Source organism: Camelus bactrianus, chromosome 7, assembly GCF_048773025.1.
Source record: "Camelus bactrianus isolate YW-2024 breed Bactrian camel chromosome 7, ASM4877302v1, whole genome shotgun sequence".
Taxonomy (NCBI): Eukaryota; Metazoa; Chordata; class Mammalia; order Artiodactyla; family Camelidae; genus Camelus; species Camelus bactrianus.
Genome location: NC_133545.1, coordinates 37,685,807 through 37,712,352, shown reverse-complemented (window position 1 = coordinate 37,712,352; position 26,546 = coordinate 37,685,807). Strand labels below are relative to the sequence as shown.

General features: G+C 42.3%; 1 protein-coding gene and 1 non-coding gene across 5 annotated transcripts in view; both read left to right on the top strand.

Moving 5' to 3' along the window:
- Nucleotides 1-20,801, top strand: part of NPSR1 (neuropeptide S receptor 1) — a 136,452-nt gene extending 115,651 nt beyond the window's left edge. For 2 of the 4 annotated variants that reach the window (XM_010955386.3, XM_010955384.3), the window contains 4 exons: nucleotides 4,406-4,482; nucleotides 14,322-14,408; nucleotides 19,262-19,442; nucleotides 20,323-20,801. In XM_010955386.3, the coding sequence (XP_010953688.1) occupies nucleotides 4,406-4,482; nucleotides 14,322-14,408; nucleotides 19,262-19,442; nucleotides 20,323-20,413 (436 nt within the window). In that variant the 3' untranslated portion in view covers nucleotides 20,414-20,801. Of the gene's footprint in view, nucleotides 1-4,405; nucleotides 4,483-14,321; nucleotides 14,409-19,261 lie in introns of all 4 variants that reach the window. The other 2 variants (XM_045516950.2, XM_045516951.2) reach the window with 2 other exon arrangements.
- Nucleotides 2,723-2,825, top strand: LOC123616963 (U6 spliceosomal RNA). Its single transcript, XR_006725050.1, has one exon. It is a non-coding gene; the product is annotated as a U6 spliceosomal RNA (small nuclear RNA).
- Nucleotides 20,802-26,546: the final 5,745 nt, after the last annotated feature.

Genomic DNA, 26,546 nt, shown 5'->3' with positions numbered 1-26,546 from the left:
ACAACATCTCATCAGAGCTTTGGTGGCCAACAGAACTTGATTTGAATTTGGTCTCTGACACCTCCTAGTCATGGGACCTCAGCCTTGTCATCCATAAAATGAGGACAATAAATTTTTGTTCCCATAGTTCATATATGAAATCGTACAAGGAGAACTTGTGTGAAACAGAAACCATGATCAAAATATATTAGGCATTTATCCTACAGTGCCCAGCACCATCGTAACCAATGGAGTTAATGAGATGAGGATGTAAAAAGCACTTTGTACAGGGACTGGCTCAATGCTGACTCCCTCTCTCCTGACCATTGTCTACATGATTACTGGGGTGAGAATGGGGCACCTGACTCTTGTTCTCAATTTAGGATCCCTGCCCCAAATAGCTTGAGTTGCTTCTGGAGCACATTCTCTCTTCTGTATCATCAGTCCACTCTACTGTAGCCATTTTACAAAAGAAGGGATAAAATTTAAAGACAATTCCATCAGTATATACTCCCATGATGGGCACCATCTTCTACTCACTCTGGTGCAATAGCTTCCTGTCTACTCTTTGCCCCCATTAAATCCCTACGCCACACCACAGCCAGATTCATCACTTTGTGGGGAAAATTGGTAAGCCAACGAAAAAGTATGATATGAAAAATAAAAATCTTCCTCCTCCTTCTGCCTTGTCTCTCTCCTTAGAAGTAGCACTGTTAAAAATTTCTTCTATACCTTCTAGGACTATTCAATTCATGTACCAGCCTATACATATGTACAGAAACAAGTTATGCATACTGAACAATGCCTGATTTGGGGGAAAAAATGTTGATCAATCATTTCACTTTCCTGTTTAGAGCCATTCAGTGGATTTCCATTGCTTCTGGATAAAGTTCGTGACCTCTAATCCTGCACACAAGGCCATGTGTGATTTGGTCCTTGCCTCACTCTCCATCCTTATCTTAGACTACACAAGCTGCCTTACTTGTTGAGTTTCAGCCACACTGGCCTTCTCTAGTTCTTCAAATGTGAATGCTCCCCCTTGCCTCAGAGCCTTTGCACATGCTGTTCCCTCTGCCTGAATGATCATCCTCTTCTGCATTTTAGAAACTATTTTATCCTTCAGATATCAGCTAAAATTTCACCTTCTCCAAGAAGGTTTCCCTGACCCCCAGAGCAAGCCAGGACTTCTGTTATACACTGTTGTATCACCCTACATTTCATCTTCATAGCATTTTGCTCCTTTGTAATCATATATTCCTGTATCCTCATTTTATTGTCTATTTCCCCAAATAAGATGTGAGCTCCAGGAGGGCTGGGACTCTGTTTTACCTGCCATAGTATCCACAATGGCTCAATAGGTGCCTGAGACAAAGTAAGTGCTCAAATAAACATAGTGAAATTAATAATGAAGGAGAGAGACACTTTTGACCAGGGAGCATCCTTAAGGTCCCTGCTAGAAGAAGAGAAAAAGGACCATGCCAAGAGAAGCAGCAGCTCCCCTACCCCTACTCCCTATGCTTGGCCTCTAATGAGATCTACAGAGCACAACTGGACAACAACCTCAGGCCCCCAAGTGAGGCAACGGTGGAGGCAGTTGGCTGAGATACAGCCTGTGGCCCCACAACTGTGCTGGGCATCCAGTAAGTCCCCAGGCCTGTGCTAAGTCCTGCAGGGGTCGTGAAAGGGGCACTTATGGTCTGAGCAGAATGCTCTCCATATGACTTGAGAACAGAAAAAACTTTTTATTCTGTTTCCTGAACCTTCCTCACACACAGTCCAGAACCAAGACCCAGGAAATGGCCTCAGGCATCCTCTTAAGTACTAAATGCCACTTGCAAGGTCTTTCTCTGGCTTGGGCTCTCACACTCTCCCTCCGCCATGAGGTGCCTCCATGAAGGCCATGAAGGAAAACGGGTCTATGTTTGGACAGTCTTCCATAAAATCAAGAAATAAAACCACCAGTTGCAGGGAAGGGATACTTCTCTCAATCTAGGTGACCCTTCAGGTTTCCAATTTCTAAGAAACTTGAAGAAAAGCTATGCCTGTTGAGAGAGTGGAAATGGATAGATGACATGAAAGAAGTTGACCCAAAAGGATGGAGATGCTGTTCCTCTGCCACATTTCTGAGAATGGGCTATTTCTAGTCTACTTGATCTTTAAAGCTATGACTGCCATAGACAAGGCTCTGTGTACCGAGTGTTATACCAGCATGGAGGCCCTGAGGTAGGTGGTGCTGACTGTCACTGAGAAACAGAGACAGCTCAGAAAGCTTTCATAGTAAAGTGATATATAGTGAATGAGCTAAAAAAAAAAAAAAAAAAAAAAAAAAATTTTTCAGGAAGAAAGCAAAGCAGACACACAGAGAAATGGAAGGCACTGGGACTCATATCTGCCCAAAGTCAACTGCCTATGAAGCATGAAGTCTGGGTTAGTTGAGTTGGCTACTCCTGTCATGACGTGGGGAAAGGTGGGTTGAGAGACAGTGGGATGCAGGGAAGGAGGAGGATGATGATGGAGGTGAGGAAGGCAGAGGCCGATTGTGGGAGGCTTTGAATGCTCTGCTTGGGAGACTGGATATCGTCTTCTAGAAAAGTGGAGGCGCTGAAAGGTTTTTAAGCCAGGGAATGGCCCTCTGTCCCAGAGCTCCAGTTGATTGTAGTGGGGGCGTTGGTGAAGGAGCAGAGTGAAAGTATTTAGAAGATTAAGGCACTAATCAGGCAAGAGATGATGGAGGGGGTGGGGCTTGCTTTGGCAGCACGTACACTAAAATTAGAATAATACAAAGATGATCAGCATGGCCCCTGCATAAGGATGACACGTTGACTTGTGAAGTCAAGCATACTTTTGTGTTTAATGGGTACAGAGTTTCAGTTGGGGAAGATAAAAAAGTTCTGCAGATGGATGATGGTGGTGTTGCACAACAATGTCAATGTACTTGATGCCACCTAACCGTACACTTAAAAATGGTTAAAATGCTAAATTTTATGTTATGTTTATTTTGCCACAATAAAAAAAATCATCAAAATATTCAACAAAAAGATATTAAAATGGTCCAAACGGATGCAGAGCAGGAATGGAGAGGAAGGTACAGATGAGGGAGGTATTTTGAAGGACAATCCACAGAGCTTGCTGATGAATTAGAAGAAAGAAGTCAGCAAGAAGGGAACTAATATGACTCCGAGTGCTTTCTGATGCACGACTGTTGCACCCCGAGAAGTGGCTTGATTTAGGTAATAAACTGAAGGGGCACCCTACTTATTAGTTTTCCTGGCTAAGAGTAAAGCTGGTATTGGCTTTCCACTTGCCTGATTGGTCCTAAGGAGATGAGGTCAGGGTGACTAAGACCCAAACCCCTAACACATAAAATCTTTCTTAGTTTTCCATTGTGTATATGGTTGATGGTCAGTAAATACTTGAATTACTGATCAGTTAAGCACTGGGGTTGCCACTGTAATACACGATTAACGCTGGGTGCTGTTGTAACGTTTTCTTGTATTTCATTTACCCGGGGAAAAAATTTCCCTGCTTTAACAAATATTCAACTTTGGCTAAAGAATAGACTCCCTAACAATTTTCTTTCTCTTTTTTTCTTTAATGTAGACATATAAATTCCAGAAAATCCCTGGGCAGGTATATGAGAAGGAGTGAGGATGCTCCACAAAGGCGCCGAGCCTTCCTGGAACACTCAGAGGGGTTCTCTAATCAGGGATAGGCAATAAGAAGCAGAGAGTTTTCACACAGTCATTAATTAAGTTATATTCTAAACTCATTAAAAGCAATTAGTGCTTTGTCAGCTACTTCAAACTAGAGCTCTGATTTTTTTTTAACCGAGTGATTCTCAAGAGGGAAGTTAGTGCAGTTTTAAAATAAAGCAGTGCTTTGTCTCAAAGTTTTTAGTTGAGGTTCTTAATATATTAGAAATGTCAAATAACTAATTAAAGAAGGGCATAAATGTTTATATTTATAAAAGGGGACAAAGGATACAAAATTTGCTAATGCTTTTGAGTCATTAACACTTTTTTCTTCCAGTTGGGGGCAGATTATATCATGTAAAAGTAAGTGTGATATTCTGTGAAAAATGAGGAAGAAAGAAGGGAAAATAAATGACATTTATTGAGCCTCTGCTAATTTTCAGGCACTGTGCACAGCACTTAAAATGTTACATTTGATTACTAAGAAAATCTTGAGGTTTGTATTATTAACTCAATAGTCTTGACTGAGAAATTGTTTAACTTCACCAGGTCCAAGCCTCCTTGCTTAAAAAAGTAGCTGCAATCTACTGTGACTCTGTAATCAGGAAATATAGAGGGGGACAGACCATGGTTGAGAGACCCCTGTCCCCACACCTCACACTCAGGGAACTGGGGGTGGTCCCACAATAGGGACCCACCAGCCATTTAAGTATTATCTTTGGTCCTTTCCACAGTGTCATCTATGCCATTGTGATCAGAACTATTTGGATCAAAAGCAAAGCCCATGAGATGGTGATTTCCAACTGCTCAGGTAAGTCTCTAATCTGCATTACCCAACTCTTAGCTGATTTTGCTTCTGCAGACGTTTTCCTCTAGCAAACAGGAGTTTGAGCTTTCTGGACACAGCAAGCCTGCTGTGTTATACCAAGGCCCAGCTGGCAGGTCAGACCCACCAAAGTTGTCCAGGGCAGACTCTGCCCTTCTCCACGTGGCTTCCCTGAAAACTGACGAAGGGGGACTTTGGGGCTGGCCAAGCTGTGCCAGAAGAGTCCCTCCAAGCAGCCTTTGAGCCAGGATCTGAGGGTCGCCCCACTCTCTCAGGTCTGGCAGAGAAGCACCCTGAGGACTCGGATGAAAAGAGAGGACTGTGCAGGGAGGATGCCACACATTCAGCAAAACACAAGGACAGACATTTCTATTTGGCTTCAATTTACAAGAAAACTTCCACCCATCCGGAGAACAGTGCTGGACCCTAAGCCAGTCAAGGCCTGGTCCGTGCCTTCCCCACCATCCCACCCCATCACCTCATGCCAGAATGAGCCTGAGAGTGCCCACCAAACCCTTCCCCAAGTCTCATCTCTGCAAACCTTAGTGCAGAGCACCGCCTACACAGTAGCTACTGAGACTTGGAGACCCTGCCTGCTTCCTAGGCAGACACTGCTGGAGCTGAATGAGCTCGACCTGTAGAGAACACAGCAAACCAGCAGCCCCAAAAGAAAAGAGAAAGGGCTCCTGGGGGTTCTGGTTATTATAACGCAGCTAGTTCTGAAGGAGGAGACTGCTTCTGCTCTCAAGGAGCTTCCACGCCTCCTCCCATTCCTCGTACAAATCGAATGCACATATTCACACACCCAGTCTCTCACACACACACACAACCATATGCACACACACATACATACTCACTCACATGCACTCACACGAGGACTGCAAGGTGTAACACTGATCCCTGGAGTAAGAAGAACTCATTTCTGTTCCAGATATGCCACTAAGAGATGTGTCACCTTGCAAAGTCATTTTGCAAATCTCTCTAATGTCTCTTCTTATAAGGACACCAATCTCATCGTAAGGTTCCTGCTCTCATAACCCCACCTACCTCTATTTCCCAAAAGCCCCATCTCCAAATACGATCACATTGGGAGTTAGGGCTTCAACATATGAATTTGGGGAGGACACAAACATTAAGTCCATAACAGGGGAACATTCAGGGGAAAAGAAAAGGAGACACAGTGGAAATAAACAAAGACCAACCAAATGAGAACAAAGGCTGTTTATTCAAAGCTTGCTATAGCAAAGGAGTCAGCCACCATCTTTTGGCGGAAACACAAAAGCAAGCAGAGGAATGGGAAAGCTTTCTAGAGGAAGAAAGGGAAGGCTTCAGGTGTGCCCTGACTGGTGGCTATCGGGGGAAGATTTAAGTGTGCTAACTAGAACCCATCCTATGTGATGGGTTAGGGGTGCATATTTAGCTTTCTTGGGTTGGTTTTAAGTTGAAAATAGGGGCAAAAATTAAAGAAGCTGTCACTTATTGAGTCTTGGCTATGTGGGTATTATTATTTGGTTTACTGGACTGTGGGATAGAGACAGTGGTCTGACTTCCTGCAAGTCTGACCTGTACATAGTAGGTTGGCTTCCTGGTCTGGGTACTGTAGATAACGGGTTGGTTTCCCCGAATGGCTGCTGCACAGTGTGGGTGAGAGTTCCATTTTCATATACAATCTGGCCACCGTCCATTTGTGTGTTCAGTCTGTCAACACGAAGTGACAAGACAGAGCATCTACTGTCAGCGAGTTCACTTGGTCCTTTCCATACTTTTATCTCCCTGAATCCTTACACCACCCCTGTGAGGTAGTGGTATCACTTATCGTTTACAAAGGGAAGACAGGCTGGAAGGTTAAGCAATTTGCTTGTTTTTGTAGGTAGCACATGACACAGTGGGATTCAAATGCACATATGATTGGCTAGAAAGCCCACGTTTTTCTTCTCTACATCAGGCTGCCTCTCAGAAGGACATTACAGAAGGGAAGGTGGTGAATGACTGAAAAAAGAGCTCAAAATTTTTTTAAGTTTTTTTGATTAAACAACCCAAACTCAGGATCATTGGCATGGCTTCTCTTCCACCAGACTCCCTCCCATGCTCTGTCTTCAGAAAGCTATTCCAGAGTCATCTCCTGAACTGTTTCACTTTGATATATTTAAAAATCTAAAGGGTGACCTAATTATAAGTAGGCGGCGGTCTTCCTGTGCTGTTGGATTTAAATCAGATTGGTTTAAAACCTTGCCCTGTGATTTCTGCCAGTTGCAGGAGACTGCTGTGCCCTCTTTCCCTGTCTCTTGGAGTGCACACCCTGTCTCACCTCCTACAACCCCTCTGTTCCCTCTGCTCCTGGTCCAGCGAACCATGGAATCCACCTCATTTTTCTAATGTTTGAGGTGATGAGAGGTTTCCACATTCTGTCAGCTACCCCACCACCTCAGGTGTCTCCCACACCTTTTTTCGCAGCAGGCCTTCCACTGCTGTGGCTGGGCTCCTGTCTCTCTCTAGAATCTCCCATATCTCCCTGCTACTCGATTTTCCAATTCCTATGCTCTTGGGTTCTCCCATCCTCCAGTGCTTGAAATATTACAGAGCCACACAGAGATCTGATATCCCACTGATATACAGTATGCTGTGACTCCTGCCGAAAGGTGGACATGGCTACGGTCTGTTTTTATTCTTTAATACAAGTTTGTATCTCCATGACGCCTATCTTTGAGTTGTGTATATCTTCGTATCACCATCAGTGACCCCCTTCTGGAATGAGGAGCAGATTGTAGTCTCAAAAGCCCATATCACCTTTGTATCTTATTCATAAGCGGAACTCATTTGACTTTTTACCTGTCATTAGAGCCAAGCAGCCCTGGAGTTGGCTGGTAAACAGGGTCTCCAGTGGTGTAAGCATGCCAGGACTAGTGCTCACCAACAAGGGGACATAAGCAGTGATTAGTGTGAACAGAGCTCACTTTGTAAACATGGCCTGCAAAATTCAAGCCATCATTAACTTAAATCACTCCTCTTTCTGGCAAATGTGTCTATTTTCTCCCCCTCAAAGGCTGACAGAAAGACAAAAAAAAAAAAACAAACTGTTTAAAAACAATCTACAGACTATCCCACAAATGCTTGGAAGGAAAAAGGTAGAGCAGATGAGGTTTCCAATCCTGTAGGTTATTTTTCATAAATGTCCAGGGTTATTTACTCCTATAAAACAGAACACTTACTACATGGAGGCAGGAGGTGGGGAGGTGAACCCATGAAATAGACTAAATTACCACATATCTGAATATACCTGCATCTGGCTGTTACGTCTTAGAAGATATGATGCAGTGTGATTCATGCTGTATCCAAAGTGCATGTTTCCAATTAAACAGGTCAGAATGAGGTGGAGGAAAAAGGTTCTGGATTAAGAACTGGGTTAGAGTCCTGTTCACTTCTAGCTAAATGAACTTAAAATAAGCCCACTAGCTACCTTTCTTCATCAGTAAATGAAGGTAAAATGGCTTCTCTGCAAATACATTCAGCAAAAGATACAAAGAACTTTATGGAAAAAATATAAATAAATGAGACTTATAATATGTTCATGGATAGTAAGATTCAGTGCCATAAAAAATGTCAATTCTCCCCAACTTATCTACAGATTAATGCAGTTCCAATTAAAATTGAAATGGGACATTTTATTGAGCTTGACAAGCCAATTTTAAAATATACATGGAAATTTCAAGAGCCAAGAAGACAGTTCCGGAGAAGTAAAACAAGTTAGCAGAGGTTTACTGTACCAAATATTGATTTATCATAAAGTCAGAGTGATTAATAGAGTGCGGTATTGATGCAATTCAATAGAAAAATGGAAAATAAAACAGCCCCCAAACACACCTGCATATATATGAGAACTTGAAATATGTCAGAAGATCAGAGGGAAAGAAATGAAATCAGAACTTCACTACAATCCTTAGGCAAAACTAAATTCCAGGGAAATTATAGACTTAAATGTGAAATGTAGGACTTCTAAAAATTTAAGAGAAAATTTAGGGTGTTATCTTTATGACATTGGAATCAGAAAGGATTTCTTAAACAAGATACATTAAACCATAGAAAAGATGGATAAATTTGACTCTGTTTATATCTAAAAGCGAGCCAAAAAGTGGGAGAAGCTATTTGCAACATATAACCTGGAAAAAGATTAGGATCTCGAATGTATGAAGAACTCCTAAAAATCAATTAAAAAAAATTTTTTTAAAGATAAATAGAAGAAAAAGGAGCAAGACACAAACAGCCACTTCACAGAAGGGAAAAGAAATGGCCAAAAATAAGATTCTCAATCTCACTGATAATCAGGAGAGTGCATATGTAAACTTCAATTAGGTATCATTATTTCACCCACAGAATTGGTAAAAATTTTAAACTCTGATATTTCTAAGTATTAACAAAGATATAAATCTCATGGTTTATTTAGCAATATCATTCCTAAAAAACTTAGTAGGCTTCTGATTTATTTGCTTCCAATCAGCTTCACACGCCAGCAACCACATGCAAAGTCTTTCTGAAGATCATTCACAAGTCTGACTTGATTCTGTGCTTCCTTATCCAATCCTTGTCTCTTAACTGAATGGAAGCTAGCTTAGGGCCATTTAAAACAATAGGTGGGAGGCCACATCCTTAGTTTGATCTTCTCCTCCAGAATGATTCTTAATGGGCCATTGTTAGTTTAAACTTCTCAGTGTTCTAACTTAATCTGGGTACCAGGGCCGGCTCCACTGGCACAGGACCTGCACACTCAGAGGGTATACACGTTTGCTTTAGCGCTTAGCTCGCATGTTCATTTTGTTCTGGGCCCCACAAAGGATGTAGCCGGTGCTATGAGGGTCTAGAAGCAATTGACCCTTGTAACTCTGTAAGATCCCAAATTTTAACTTCCCTTCACTTTTGTTCAGAAGGCAACCAACTCTTGTCTGAGTTTGTCTCTTTTTTCTAATACTTTGCTAAACACAGCTGGTAGCAATCAACACATACTATTAACATTCAGTTTACCAACTGCGATTGCTCATTCTGTGTGTCAACTTGATTGGGCTAGCCAGAGAGCTGGTAAAACATTATTTCTGGGTGTGTCTGAGGGCGTTCCTGGAAACATTTGAATCTGCAGACTAAGTAAAGATCATCCTCATCAACACCTGTGAGTATCAGCCAATCCACTGAGGGCTTGAACAGAACAAAAGAGGCTGACACAGGGCAAATTTGCTTGAACTGGAACGCCTATATTCTCCTGCTCTCGGACATTGAAATTCCTGGTTCTTGGGTCTTCAGCTAGGACCGAGATTTACATCCCTGGTTGCCTGCTTCTCCAGCATTTGGATTTAGACATATACCATCATCTCTGCTGGTTCTCATGCCTTTGGATTTGGGCTGAATTATACCAACAGCTTTCCTGGGTCTCCAGCCTGCAGACAGCAAGCAGATTATGGGACTTAGCCTCCATAACTGCATGAGTCAATTCCTACTATAAATTTCCTCTTATAACTATGTATTTATATGTATTTCTGTTGGTTCTCTTTCTCTGGGACAACTACGCCACCTTTGTCCCCTGGGGGTCCAGTCTCAGTAGGCAGACATTCTGCCATCATAGGCATTCATATGTGACACTCCTGTCCAGTGGAGCTCTAGTGTCCCAGCTTGTCCTACCAGGTTCCTTGCCACCTGCTGCCCTCCCACTAGGCCGATGTCACACATTTTAGGTTTTTGTTACGAGAACACTGCATATGCAGCACCAATCTCTGCATTAGTTAAGGAAACACTAGCACCTGTAACAGAGAACACCCCCAAATACAACAGCCTTAACAAAACAGGAGTTTGTTTTCTGTTCAGTTAAAGTCCAACCGACAGTAAAAGTTAAACGGAAGGACACACAGTCACTCAGAAACTCAAGCAGACGGAGATTTCTGCCACCCTTAACAGATGGCTGCGGAGGTATCGCTCAGCGTCAGCAACCAGCAGGCCAGGGAAGGGGAGAGAGGGTGAAGGATTACTCAGGCGGTTTATCTGAGCCAGGCCCGGGAACATATATATGAATCCTTCCCATGTACCCACAGACAGACTTGGGCACAGGACTGACTACACCCTGCAGAAAAGGAAGCTGGGAAACGTAGTCCCTCTGTGTGCCCTGCGGGCAAAGGAAAGGATTTAGTGGACAGCTAACCTGTCTCTGCCACTATTATTGACTTGTCAGGGTTCCTGGTTCCACCTGAACTGAGTTGCTGAGGAAAAGAAGAGGTTGTGATTTAGGTGAGTTAGGTCAAACCTCCTAATGTCTAGCTATGACCTCCTGTTTGTTAGAGGGTCAAAAAAAACACCACTCGAAGGAAGTGGCCAAAGTCCTGCAGCAAATGAGACATAATGTGCTGCTAAAAATATTTAACATTCATTCTAGCTACAGATAAAGAGGACATCGATGATCAGAAACTGAAAATAAATTTTAAGTTTTAAAAATTTTAGAAGTCAGGCAAAACTCTTAAAAATGTTTAATTTTTAAAATCAACCTGAAGAAAATAAAATTCCCAACACATGAAAACGTATTTCTTTTAACTTATTACTGGGTAAACTTCCTTGTTAACAAACAAACCACCCGCACTCATTACAGGTCCACTGACAGTCCCCCAACCCACCAGAAATAAATTCTGCTTCATTTAAAATCCCAAGACATCAACTGCTCCCCCTTCCAGTGCTCAGCTCACAAGAAGAATGGGTTCCCAGTGGCTCTACCAGGGGCATGAAGCCCCAGGAAGGTCAGAAGCAGGAACCGGCCACTTGGAGACTAGCGTGGACCCCCGCTAGGGAAGCATCCTTTAAGTAGGACAGCCTAAGGCAGCATGCTGCTTCCAGTCCTGAATCTAATCAACCCACCGCCTCTAGGGTACCCCCCCATTAATGCACAGTGACAGATGAACTTAACTGCTTTTCGCTCCAGCTCAGCACCAAGGCCTGGGTAGAAATAATCCTTTTATCTCCCAATAAAGGAGAATTATCAGCATTTTGTAGCTCAGCTCACTTTGAAGGGCCATCTTCAGAAGCTGGAGGCTTTGCATTTCCTAGAATGGTCAGATTAAAGATGCTTTTCACTGGTCCCATTGGGAGATTGAAGGGCACGAGCTGATTATACTGTCACCCAGTTGCCCTGTGGAAAGGACTGCCAGTTTCCATTTTAAACAGATTTCAGAGCACAAATGTCATTCTCAAGAAGTTTTCTGAAAAACCAACTAAGTCTTCAGAGCCGCCCTGTTTAGGAGCCAACTGTCAGTCCAGCAAATGCAGATACTTTGAAAAGATATAACTTGATCCGCTGTCTTTTTCACTTGCCTCCCATGGGTATAATCCCACCCTGATCGTTTTTTGATGTATATAATTCCTATATACAGATAAAATTGTGTAATAGCCTATCTAAATGTAGTAATACCTTCTGTTCACGTCCATAAAAGCAGCTCATTCTCCTCCTGAAATACCATTAAAACCTCATTCATCACAACTAATAAGGGAATTGGCATTCTCAGCATGGGGCTTGGCATCCTGAATACATTATTTTAATCCTCAAAATAACTCTGTGAGTTTGGTGTTCTATACTTCATTTTTGAAATTGGGAAACTGAGGGTGAGAACAGTAGGCAATTTGCCTAAGGTGACATTGCTGGCAGTAAGTTGTAGAACTTACTGCATTTAGGTTTGACCCCGAACTCTGTGTCCTTCCTAAGATGCCACCTTGGAAATCAGGGGTTTTCAACCTTGGCACTCCCAGTATTTTGAACTAGATAATTCTTTTTTTTTTTTTTGCAGTGGGCTGTTCTGTGTATTTGAGGATGTCGAGCAGCATTCCTAGATGCCAGTAGCACCCACCCCTAACAGTGACAACCAAAAATGTGTCCAGACATGGCCAAATGTAACTCCAGGGGGAAATACTGCCCTCAGTTGAAAACCCCTGCTATAAATGCTTCTGAAGCATTTGCTTCCTTATACCACAGAAGTTCTGTGGTTCTATAAAATGCACAGGATAATCTGAAGGGCCTAAGAACGGTCTTACGGGCTAGACATTAAGAAATAAAAAATCAATTATAATTAGCATTTCGGTTCATTGCACATAAAAAGCCCCTTATTCCTATTATTCCCATTAACAGTTTGTCCTCTCCAGTGAGTAAATGTTCACACTGTGAAAATACTCAGTTTCGATAGCTTGCGGCTGCCTCAGAAATTCAGCCCAAACTCCGCAGGGAGACAGTCAAGGTCATCCCACTTTGGCCTCAGTTCTCAACACCCTCAAACCCAGCGTCCTTTGAGGCTCCCGCCAGGGGAGGTGACTCACTGAGGTCTGAGCACTTCTGACATTTTGTTTCCGTGCCTTGGCTGAGGACGTTCCCTCTGCTTCACGTGTCTTTCCCAGTCCCACGCCCACAGCTGCAGCTCTGCCTTGGGGATCTCTGCCTCTGCCATGTGACCTCCTCTCCATAATGGCGAGGGGTTGGCCCCCTTCTTCGTTCACAGTTGGTTTTCAGACTTGGTCCCTCTCATCTCACCCAGCCTAGTGGAGGGTGTGTGACGTTACCTGCCGCAGCGAAAGTTCCGTGGGAAGACGAAGTCTGTTTTAGCGTATTTGGTTCAGTCCTTATCTCTTAGCAGATGTGCTCTGCTTGGTGGGTTGGGCTGCATGGGATTGGAGGCGGGTAGAATAAATAATGCAAAGGTAAATTTCACACCAGTTTCCACGGGGATTTGAATACACTTCCAGCGTGAAGTCTGAACAAAGTGGTGCGGACAAGCGAGCACCGTAGTTGGCCTCTCGGGTACAACGCCCTTCTCCATGTGACTTGAGTGCTCTAGGTGGGCCTCTGACCTGGACCACCACTAGGGTTGTGCCCCTTGAGCCTTAATCACGGGCACTCAGCTGAAGATGTGTGGGGCTGGCCTTCGTCCATGCCTCCCTCATTGAGGGCCTGCTCTGGGACAGGGCCATAGGCGTCCACAGGGAGGGCACTTTTCCCAGTTTTCACAAAGGCACCATACGGGCTGGTAGAAGCCCTGACAGTAAAGTCTTCCACCTTGTATCACCCTGATACCCTATCAGCATCTCCAACCCCAAATTTGCCATTTAACTACTGCTCCTACTAAGAACTGTTGCTCTGAACGCTGCCCAACCTAATCCACATTTATTTTACCACTACTTCTTGGCTTGAGAGAGGTTTATATTAATTCATTCAACACATGTTTATCAATCATTCACTATGTTTAGAAGATATAGGAGTGAAGAAAACAAAGTCCCGGTCTCTATCAAGCTTGCATTCTAGTGGATTCTTGTATTTACCCCTCACATGTTTACTATCAAAGAGCAACGACATAGGGTTAAAGTTATATACAGGCTCCTATTTGGGACAGACTTTTACTGTATCCCTGGCTTGAGCTTTTGTTGAGAATGGAGTTTCTGAGTTAGATGAACAAGTTAGTCTAGAGTAACGATGCTAGGAAGAAGGCTTTGCCCTAGGTTGCTGAAGGGACCAGATGGGTGTCTCAGCATCGCCCCCTCTGGTCTCACGGCTAATTCCAGCTTCAGCTGACTCAGGGCAAACAGCCAAGCCTCTTGAGAGTCTGGATGTCCCAATGCATTTGCATTTTATATTAAGCTGCAAACTGGGCAGCTTCCAGCATCCAGCCCAGAGTCATCTTTACCCTGAAAATGTCCAAGGAGGTCCTCCTGGACATACATGAGCAGGATGTAAGTGGTCCCATGGCACTGTGGGTCTAACCTACGATGCTCTTATTGGCAGAAACAGCACTTCTTTTTAACATTCTCCTTTGTATCTGCAGATGGAAAGCTGTGCACCAGTTATAGCCGAGGGCTCATCTCAAAGGCAAAAATCAAGGCCATCAAGTATAGCATTGTCATCATTCTCGGTAAGAGGCGTCCCTCCTTGTGTTGCAGAACCGTGTGGACATTCCAAAAGCAAACCCATACCTAGGACCTGGTAGTGGAAAGCCCACAGAAGTAGAGAATTTGTCTATGGGCACTTCTACCTTTGTCTAATTAGAGAGGAATGTATGGAACTTACCAGTCCACCTGTGGCTCCTTCAAGGGTCCACATTTGGTTTCTAACCCCTCTCTTTATAAAATTGTTGTCCATCACAGCCATGTGGTGGATAATGTGGAGAAAATCTAATTAGGACGTGACTAGCTGAAGAGAGTGCTCACCATCATGCAGCTGACCCAGTTGATTTCCTTAAGGCACACTCCCCAGGGCTGAAGTTCAGCCTCCAGAGTAACACAGAAATGGCATTCCCTTTCTCCTGGATATTTAGCTTCAAGGTCACTATAAATTCTTCCCTAACAGATGCCTTCTCTCTGCCCTCATGTCACCTTCCCTTTCCTTTTCCTTTCTCTCTACTCTTAAAACCCATAAAGTCACTTCACCTCAGGAAAAAAAAAAAAAAAAAGGTATTTCCAGAGCACCTAATATGTGTCAGATTGGTGTATGTTCTTTGTTATTCTCAAAACTTCAAAACTTCCTCTCCCTTACAGCTTCTCAGTTAATGATCTTGATTTTTATTTCACTAAGAAAACACTATTAGAACAGAACTTCATTCTCCTGCCTTCACATCCATGGACCTACCTGCATCTCTAGTATGTGCTCTGTCCTTTCTCCTGCTGTTGTGAGTAAAATGACTCTGCTTCTTTCTAAACCCAAGATGCTCACTTGAGCCCTGTATCCCATTCCTTCCTGCACTCAAGCATTCTGTTCCTCCCATCACGTCTTCTCCCCCACAGATGTCCCCCTCAACTGGATGATATGCACATAAGTATACTGTCAATAGCTCCCCCGATCAAGTCTCCAGTAACAGACCGTCTTCACCACTCCCTTTTCTAGCACAACTCCTCTGTTTCTCACCTCTCATTCTTTGGAGCCTATCTCTGTTAGCTTTCTTCCCTATTCCTCCAATAAAAGCACCCTTTTTGAGGTCACCACAACCCCCAAGATGCCAAATGTCAATTTTTTTGTGTGTGATAATATATGCTATATTTGATATGGTTTAAAAATTCTACATATCAAATTAAAACAGAAAAAAATAAATTTGTTTGGTGTCTTCAGTCTCCTAAAAGTGATGTTCATTGACAATAGAAATTCACTAACTCAAATGTCAATTCTCAGTCTTCCCCTTACTTGACTTCTAAGCAACATTTGATTAGCCCCTCTTTGGCACGCTTTCTTTGCTTGGAAATTTTATCTATGATTTCTATTTGAAATCACTATTTATATTTCTAATAAACTTGTCATACTCAACACGTCAAACTGGAAGTCTCGGCATGGGCTCCTACATCCTGCAAAGTCACTGTTCCTCCTGTCATCCCCAATTCAGTAAATGACATCATCTCTCACCCAGTGTCCACACCAAAAACCTAAGGGTCATCTGTCTGTCTTTATTCTATTTCTCTACCACCCCACATGTCTAGTCCACCAGTAAGGCCTAGAGGTTTTACCTACCAAAGAGATCTCAAATTAACCATTTCTCACCATCCAGACAATTACTTCCTTGGTCTAAGCTCCTACTAACTTCTGCCTGCAACCCTGCAACTGATCTTCTCTTATTCCTTCTCTGCAACCCAGCCAATGTGATCCTTTAGAAAATGTAAATCAGACACTACCACTCCCCTACAAGCCCACTCCTAGCTTCCCACTACATTGGAATAAAATCCTACTTTTCCCCACGTCTTACATAGCCTGTGTGATCTGTCCCCCAGCCGTGTCTCCGGCCCCATTTCCCCACTCTCCTCCGTGCTCACTCTGTAACAGCCACACTGGCTTTCTTGCTCCTTCTTCAGAATGTCAACTTGTTCACACCTGGTGCTGTTCCCCCTCCCAGAACGCCCTGCCTTCAGTTGGTGGCAAGGCTTAGTCCCCCACATCGTTTTGTTTTCCAACACCACCACCTCTTCAGGAAGGCCTCCTTGGCAAGTCTTACATAGCACTCCTCTAGTCTTTGCCTTATTTTTCTTTGTATTTCTACTGCTACCTGACAATATAGGATATGTATTGATCTGCTTATTGTCTGTCTCCCCTGCTGGCATCATAAATCCATGAGAGCCATCACTTTTGCTTTTGTGTTTCTTACATTATCATCACCAAGTCCTTAAATAAGTCCTGCACACAGTAGGTGCCTAATTAAATCTGTGGAGTGAGTGAATGAGGATATGCAAGAAGGCAAGGGATTTGTGCCACTTCCTTTTTATTTAGCTCAAAGACTACCCCTCCCTACCCCCCTTGCAGCTCTTGGAAGCTCTGGGAAAGCACAGGTCTCCCGTTAGCTCTGCTATTACATCAAATCACCAGAACAGCCCACATCATCTTTCTTAAAACGTGACTGCAAAATGCCACGCAGACCACACGCAGTGTGACTCTGCCAGCAGAACATACTCACAAAACAACACTGCAGGCAGACCTGGGGAGAGAGCACCTGCCACCTACCAGGGCTCAGAATCCTTCCCCAGAGCTTCTGAAGTAGATCAGAGATTCTCTTGCCTTCCCAGACAATGAGAAGCATAGATACACATCCCCTGCATGTTAAGCCAGGAAACACATCTTATACATGTGTTTCGGAGCCAACGTGGCCTTCTGTAATCAGGAACCACGTGCCCAGGTGCTGAGGGTCCCTCTCGTCAGAGAGCAGGGGTGCCCACAAGCAGGTCGGCCAGCGTCAACAGCCCAATCAAAACGGCCCTTCCTGTGACGAGTATTTTGTTATGCCTCTCTACCATGCTGAAGTGAAATGTATATATAAAACAAGCTACCTAAGATAATTCTTAAAAGACCAATATATAATAATATAAAAGAGGAATAGAAAGAAAATAATTTATAATAAAATAATGCAGATTTCAATATAGAAATACATGGGCACAGCCATACTAGTAGAATAATGAAGTAGTCAGTCAGACGTAGCACTAGCTGCAAATGAAACCCAGTACAGGTGTGTTTCATGGAGACATAAAAAATAAAGCAGTATTGCTGCCACTGACTTTATTTTCTGAGCAGAGGAACAAATCCTGCTAAAGTTCTAAATTAAAGAAATTAATCTTTTCTCCATTTACAAGGGAATTGCATTTCTGGAAAATTCAGTATATTCAAAATATTGTGTGCATCTATAAGACAGAGTTAGGTTGCTAGACTGAGGTAATTATAAACAGGGTTCCCTGCTACATGAATGTCCAAATGAGCATTCAAAGAATGTGAGGACATGCTTAGGACTGCCTGCATCGCGCAGGGGCAGGCACTCGTATCCCTAGGAAAACCGGAACCCTCCCCCCAAACACACACACACACACACACACACACAAATACATAAACACACATTTTCAAAATTCCTCTGCAAAGAAGCTCTGTCCCTCTATGTCCCAGAACCACTATTCTGGGCCAATGCCAGGCTTCACCACCAAAGCCCAGAATGTTCAGTGGTCTTTGTGTTTGGATTGCTCTCCTTTAACAGATTGCCAGGGTCTGAGGGGGAAAAGACATGTGTCAGTCAGAGATTTATGGAGGAAAGTTGGTTTCTTCAGGCGGAGGGCAAAAGAAGCCTGAATTCTCCGAGGAAAATCACTATGGGCAGAAAGGGGCAGAAGGAAGGTGGAAAGGATGTGGAGAGAAAGTAGGAGAGCCCACGTGTGTGTCCAGTCAACCCCAAGAAGGTTTACCTCTGGGTCCTCCATAGATATAAGACATATATGTGTAAAGAGATTTACTATAAGAAATTGGCTCACATGACTGTGGAGCTGAGGAGTCTCAAGACCTATGGCCCCAGGAAAGCCGACAGCACTGTTTCATTTGGAGTCCACGTGTGAAGGCAAAAGCAGCTCAGTGTCTCAGCCAGAAGACAGTCAAGCAGAGAGTGAAGCCTCTCCCGCTCAGCCTTCCTGTGCTTTTCAAGCCTTCCGTGGACTGGATGAGGCCCATCCACAGAGGGGAGGACAAATTCTGATGTTAATCTCAGCCAGAAACACTCTCACAGGAACAACCAGAAATAACATTTAACCAAATACCTGGGCACTCCAGGACCCAGTCAAGGTGGCACATGAAACTGGCCATCACGCTCCGGATCTCCACTTCCCACTCCTTTCCTCTGAGGATTTGGATCCAAACAGAATCAGGGTCTCTCACACACACACACACCAATTGATTTGGAAAGGGGTCTAAGGTGGGTGTTTTCTGAAGTGGCTGATTTAGAAATGGAAAAGAAAATTGAGAGTCTTACAATTCAGGCAGGCCGTGTTTTGAAACATCAGGTACCACCCTTTCCTCTCCCCCTTCCCCTGGCGACACCCTAAAACCAGGAGTCACTATCTGCACAAAGGGCTTCCTGTTCTGTCTTTTCCCACAGTCTCCAAAGGGTTTTGCTGGATTTTCTCTCACTGTGTTGAATGAGAGGCTAAGGCCATGCTGATCAGTTTCTAGCCTTTCAATAAAGAGTTACAACAGTAGTCAAATCAGACCCTCCCTTTACAGACAGAGAAGCTCTAGCAAATTTACTCAAATTTAGAAATGTATCTATGCGATGTGCATGCATGTACGTGTGTGTGCGTGTGTGTGTGTGTGTGTATCTAAGTAAACATGACACTAATGTCAACACACACAACTGTTCTAAATATTCTGGGGAGATTCCAGGTGCTAAGAAACCTCCTCGCAGAAGCTCCTGCCAAGGCCAACACGGGGAGCCCCCCGCGGGGCTGTGCTCTGCTGTGATGCTAATGGCTGTCTTCTCCCCAGCCTTCATCTGCTGCTGGAGTCCATACTTCCTCTTCGACATTTTGGACAATTTCAGCCTCCTTCCAAACACCAAGGAGCGTTTCTATGCCTCTGTGATCATTCAGAACCTGCCGGCCTTGAACAGCGCCATCAACCCCCTCATCTACTGTGTCTTCAGCGGCTCCATCTGCTTCCCCTGCGGGTAAGGGGCATTCCTGCCCGGGAAGGACATGCTCCTGGCCAGAGCACTCAACGTGGACGTGTGTCTTCCTCACGCCAGAGCTCCCTGGCAGGTTATAGATGAGACATTTGAGGGTCAAAAGGTTTCTGCCAGTGTGACAAATTTAAATCCAGCCCCGGCCAGGGCTCATGGTCTTTCTTCTGCACACATCACCTCTTATAGCAGGCACCCTAATCAGGTCACACATCAAAGACTTTTTTTTTTTTTTTTTTTTTTTTAGTTCAAAGCTTCTCCCCATGAGTTGTCTCAATGCAATGCCACTGTGGTGGCAGCAAGACTGAAACTTTATTATCATCTTACAGATAAACAAATTAGGGCTCCCGAGGTAAAGGGACATTATTGAGATTATAAGAATAATTAGCCACAGAGCTGAAATCAAATCCCTCCCACAACTACTCAGTCATTTTGCTCTTTTTCAGCTGTTTTACTGCACAAGCTACAGGGAGCAGGTGGAAAAATCCATAGGCGATAGAATTGTAAAATGATTTCATCTCGGGTCAATGGCCAAGGTTCAAATCCTGCCATTGCTGATTCATAGCTACCTGGGACCTAGGGAAAGTTACTTAACTTCCGTGATCCTCCATTTCTTCCCATGTAAAATTGGGCTAATAGCAGTTCCCACCTCTTGGCCAGTGATATTTCTGTCCTTTGGGCTCTGGTGCTGACCAGTGGGAAGGAGGGAAGTGAGCAGTGAGGAAGGAAGGTGAGGGGGTTACATATAAAGTGCTTAGCACAGTATCTGGTCCTTAATACATTCTCTATAACTATTATCTTTTAACATCCCTACTTCCTTTTTCATCAGGTCAAATTATTTTCCTTCTCTGCTCTATTCTTTCTCTAGGGAGCAAAGATCACGGGATTCCAGAATGACATGTCGGGAGAGAAGTGAGAGGCATGAGATGCAGGTTCTGTCCAAGCCGGAATTCATGTAGACCCTGGAGCAGTGGTAGTGTCAGGCTGAGCCCCATCAGCTCTCCTGGGTCTCCATCACTGCCTTGGGCATGTGCACAAAGCCTGAGCCAACTTCTCCACCCTGCACCTTTCATCACTCGGGGGATGCACAAGGCAAATGCCTTAATGTGTGTCACCTGCATCAGCAAGTATTGGTTAATATCAAGTCACCAACTATTCATACCAGCCAGGAGAGATGCCCCTTCCTTCCCCACTACTCCCAGGTGGTCGGCACCTGAATCAATGGACAGAGACATCACTGGCCCAGGCTCCAAGCTTGAGCAAGCAGAGGGGACTAAAGAAGCATAGTTGTACATGTGTCTTATAATTACAATTTAAGAAGTAAATAAAAGACTTACCTGGACCTAGATTTTCCTCCCATTTTTGGATTGAAATCTCAGTAGTTATAGCCAAAGAGATGTTTGTCCTTGAAATGCCAACAAATTCATTTCCAGGCATTGATGCTTTGTGTCTCCTCTGCAGATGGCCTTGGTTGGCAGATGGATGTATTGGCAGCAGCCAACCTCACAGTCCCATTGTATCAACAAATGATTTGTAGAAAGAACACAAATGCTGGCACTCCAGAGCAAGGTAGAAATTGAGGGTTGCTTTCTCTGGTAGGAAAAGAAACAGTGCAAAAAGTCAGGGGTCTCCAGCCTCCAGTCTTTGCGAGGTGGGACCTGGGTTTCACACATGTCCTTTCAGCTCTCTGAAGTCTCCCCACCTTTTGCATTCTACATTTAGGCCGCTCTGGGCTCCATTCCTCACACCTCAAGGACACTTCTCCCTCTTTAGTTGGGAGCTACATTCCTGTGGCTTTCCCAGGCATGATGTTCCTGTAAGATCTTTATCATTTTCACATGTCACAACCATTGTCTATCTAACACCTTGGCCAGGAAGCACTGATGGGACTTATTTTGGCAAGTCTGGAGTTTGATATTTATAAGCATAACCCAAGTGAAATATGACTAAATGTTTTCTAGTCAAATTTTACCATCAGATTTTTCCATAAGTGGAAGTGGAATAATTTAATTTGATTATATATATATATATATACATCCCCACCCACGGCTCTGGGATGCGCGTGAGCTCCTTATTTTTAGCCTCACAGACATTCTTGACATTAAAATCTCCTTGGCAAAATCCTCCTTCCCAAAATTATTCTGAGCTTAAATCTTTTTTTTTTTTTGGTCTACTGCTAGTGGAGTTATTAAAATGTGCAATATATTTTAATAGCACTCCATTCCTTGTTACGGTGTCAACCCAAAGACTTCATGTTTAAGGTCACAGTGGCATTTTCCCCATAAACTCACTTTTCAATTCCATCTGACCTTAGGGAAAGCATTTCTTAGGCAGAAATCAGACCCCTCAGCCACCATATCTCTAAGAATTATTCTCTGAATTGGAAGGGCCTGAATAATCTAGTTGTATGTCCACACAACAGAGAGACTGCCTTCCTTTCCTTTCTGTCCAATCAGCTAAATGTGAGCAACTCTGGAAGCTCTGAGTGATTGAGAAGTGCTTTTTGACATTTTACTTTAAATCAAGATGTGCCACAGAAGACCCACAAAATGGCTGCATGAGAGCCAATTAACAGAGGAAAATCTGGCGGGTGTCCTAGACGGCAAAACAGGAGACCTGGGTTCTCCTGACAGATGCTTTTGATCTCTGTCAAGCTCTGGTCTGCAAAAGACATTACATGCCTATCTCATCCATCAAAAGATCCTGAAAGTTAAGGAGAAAGTCGAGTGAGGGGCTTTGTGCTCTTTAACAACTGTGATTGTGATTTTATAGTTGTTGTAGTACCAAGTCTCCCTTGCCCAGCGAAGCTGGGAACTCAGTAAGATAATGGTACAGGTTGCTGCGGGACAAACTGCCATTAAAATGAAACTTGCTTCAAATTGGTGTGGATTTGGGAATCCTCATTTTCATGTATTTGGGGAGGACATGTGATTTCAACATTATGGAACAATGGTAATTACCAGTCTTATGACTTTGGACAAATCATTTAATGTCTCTGAGCATCGATTGTCTCATCTGTAAGATGGGAGCAAGTAAGGCTGGAGCAGAGGTTCTCGTGGGTTCTTTGCAGATACAGGTTCTAAGATTGTAGTGGCTTAAATTACATCCAGAGAGTTAGAGCTTCTGGAATCCTTTCCCCGAAGACCAATGACTCTGTGGCTCAAAGCTGAATCATTTGCCCTTTAGAAGGTGTAAAGCCCCCCATCTATCACCATGAAGTCAGAGAAACATCATTCCTTAACAGGGAAACAAAGTTTGAGCTCCTGGAGGAAGTGAGCAGCTTAGTGTTGTGATGTCACTGTTTGTAGCTTGGGTGCCCAAGTCAGGGCAGAGGCCAGCAGGGTACTCTATAAAATAAAGGTGCATACTTCCCACACCAAGATGTCAAAGAGGTCTATGGTTGCATTATCCCATAGCTTTGGGCACAGGTGAACATTTAGGATAACAAGAATAGGTGTGTTTAATATATATTTAGCCAAGCTAGAGAAAAATAAGTGTTTCCACTTTACTGAACAAAATTACATATGAATAGTAAAAACTTATCTGCTTTCAGGACTTGTGTGGGGCATAATTTAATGGAAGTTTAATTGCACCAAGCAACATCTCCTAACTTTCCCCCCTAGAAACTGGTAATATCTTTTTAATGGCTTTAACTTGTAATTAATGATGAGGAAAAACGCATCCCTTTTCAAGCAAACAAACAAGCAGTTTAAACTTTCTTCCTCACATCATTTGAACAACTCTATACACTTAGATACAGAAAGGACTTTGCCTCTTCCACCTGTATCCACAGTGCTGAAAGGGACAAGCCTGGGTCTGCTGGGGAAACAGGAAAACAAAAATATTTTTAGTAAGAAATAAAGTGGTTCTGCTCTTCTGGAATCATCTTAGGTGAGCTGCAGGCCTGCTAGCAAAGACAGTTCTTTAATCACCTGATATGTGCTCACATCTTACTTTATATGCAGGTCTCCCAGTGTTTCCTGCAGCTTTTCAATTGCACTCGATTGAAAGGAGATGGTCCTTTTTAGGCGCCAACCTCCTCGCTTTTGGAAAACTGAAAAACCTATGCCTCATTTCTCCGTGATTGCATTTTAAAAATGCATTATCCTTAACAGGGCTGGTTCGGGTAACATTTTAAAGGTGCAATTCCATGCTTATAGAATGTTAAAGTGGATGGAGGTCTGGCTCATGCAGTCTCATGGTTTTCAGACTGCTCAGGGACCCCCAAGAAGGTCCAAGGAGGTGACAGTATTCATATTCATACACAGAACCATAGTATATATAAACCTAGAGGAAATGCATGTTTTCATTTCAAGAATGCATGTCGTAGCCACTAAAATAATAGAAATAAAGTATGTAACTCCAAAACTAAAAGAGAAGGAAAACAAATGATAAAAAATCATTCAAGCAGTCCAAAAGAAGGCAAGAAAAGAGAGAAACAGGAACATAAACAATAGAAAGCACACAGGGAGATGGTGGATTTTTATCCAAATTTATCAGTTCCTGTAATAAATGTTAGCCGATTTAATGCTCCAGTTAATAATCAAAGATTATCAGACTAGACTTGAAAAAAAAACACTGTCTGTTGTTTGCAAAAGGCATGCCTAAAACACAAGGACACAGAAAGTTTGAAAGTAAAAGAATGTTCAAAAGCATGGCAATAGTACTAAAAGAAAGCCAGGGAGACTATATTAATAAAAACTAAATAAACTTAAGAGCAAAAAGATTAATAGCATTAAACAGACATTTCAAGTGATAAATGTTTTACTTGGTAGGATGATACAGTAATTCTAAATTTCTGTGCATTTACAACATGCCTTCAAAATACGTATTTAAAAAGTTGTCAAAACTACAAAACAGATAAATCCACAGCCGTAGAGGGGAATTTTATTATACTTATTTTCAGGAATTGAAGCGGACCAAAATGAGGAATGATCTGCACAATTGGAACAACATGAATAACACAAGAAGAGCACTTTATCCTTCCACCCCACAATAAACAGGATTTTCAAGTGCATGTGAAGCAGTTACAAAAGTTCACCACATGTCAGGCCATAAAAAACGCTTCAAAACTTTCAAAAGGTTGGGGTCATACAGTCTGGTTTCTCTGATCACAGTGCGGTTATGCTAGAACTCAAGAGCAGGAATATAACTAGGAAATCCCCACATGTTTGGAAATTAGGAAATGTATTTCTCAATGACTATAGTCAAGGAAGAAAGGATATGGAATATTATACTGAATGATAAAAAAATAATATCAAATCTGCGGGATATGGACAAACATTTCAAGGAAAAGAAGACAAATTCAAAGTCAATGAATAAATCATCTATTTCATGAAGTTAGAAAAATTCACCAAAATAAACCCAAAGGAATGAAAGGAAGAAAATGATAAGAGTGGGAGTAAAATTAATGAAATAGAAAGCACACACAAAAAAATTTTAAAAGCTCAAAAGATAAAATTCTGTCCTTTGAAAAAATAATAAAATTAATAAACCTCCTGTGAGATTGATCAAAGGGAAAAAAGAGACAAGGCACATATAAGCAGTGTCATTAAGGATATTTGCTGTTAAGTCCTGGAGTCAATGAAGAGATAATAAAAGGATATTACGATCAAGTTTATACTAAAACAAACTGAAAATATAGATGAACGAGACAACTTACTATAACTGACGTAAGAAGAAACAAAAAATCTGAGTGGTAAGTATCATAACTATTAAAGAAAGGATATTCCTTCACTGGTGAGTTCTACTACCATTTAATTACAAAGCAACTCCGATTTTATACACTCTTCAGGAGACTAGAAAAAGAGTGACTTCTGCAATTATTTATGGGGCTTAAAAAAACTTTAATGCCCAAACCCTACAAAGACATTGCAAAAAGGAAAATTACAAGCAAACTTTTGTCAGGAAAATAAAAACAAAAGTTCCAGTTAAAATGTTAGCAAACCAAATCCAGCAAAATATAAAAAGACCCACACTTGTGACCAAGTTGTATTCATTCTCGGAACGCAAAGTTGGCTTAATATTAGAAACTCACTCAAATAACACACTAATAGATTACACTGAAATAAAAATAACAATAGATAACAGGGAAAATGTTTGATAAACTTATTGGAAATCCAGGCATGATAAAAGATTTTTACAAGCTTGAGATAAAAAGAAATGCCTAACTCTAAAAGTCATGTATCAAAAAACCTAATGATGAAACTTTGAGGTGTTCCCTTTGAAATAAAAAATGAGTGAAGATGCGAGCGTCATGATTTCTATTCAATATTGTACTGAGATCCCAGCCAGTGCAGAAAACCAAGCAGAAACTAACAATGAGAAGTAGATAAAAGGTCTAAGTTTTGGTAATGAATAATAAAAACCAGTATTATTGATATAAATGTACAGTGGAGCATCCAAAATAATATACAATTACTAGAACTAATAATTCTATTGTAATGCTAAATAAGATAAACTATTAGAATTAATCATAGGGTCTAGTAAGTTCACAGGATACAAAATCAATATAAATATCTATATCATTTCCACACAACAGCAACAGAGACAAAATTACTTCTTAAATTATTACTTAAAATAGCCTTAAAAGATGAAGTTCCTAGGAATAAATTTATAAATGGTATATCTCTATGGAGAAACCATAATACTATTGAGAGGTATTAAAGAAGAACTAATTAAATGTAGAAATAAATACATCATGACTATTGTTTAGAACACTGAATATCATAAAATCATTTATTCTTCTCCAATCGATCTGTAAGGTTAATACAATGACAATCAAAGGTCCAGCAGGAATTTCGTAGAAGTTGACAAAGTGCCTATAAAAATTTACTTAGGAATGCAGAGGGCCAAAACCAGCCAAGACACTCTTGACTAAGAAGAATAAAATGAGAATGTTTAATTGACCAAATACCAAACCATATCACAAAGCCGTAATAATAAATATTGTGGTATTGTGTCAGAGTAGACAAATGAGCAAATGCAACAGAAAAAGATGCCTCCCCACAGAAAAACTGGATATATTTCAGAGGTAGTATTGCAGAGGAATGGGGAAAGGGTGTTCCTTTCAATACATGATGCAAAGACAAT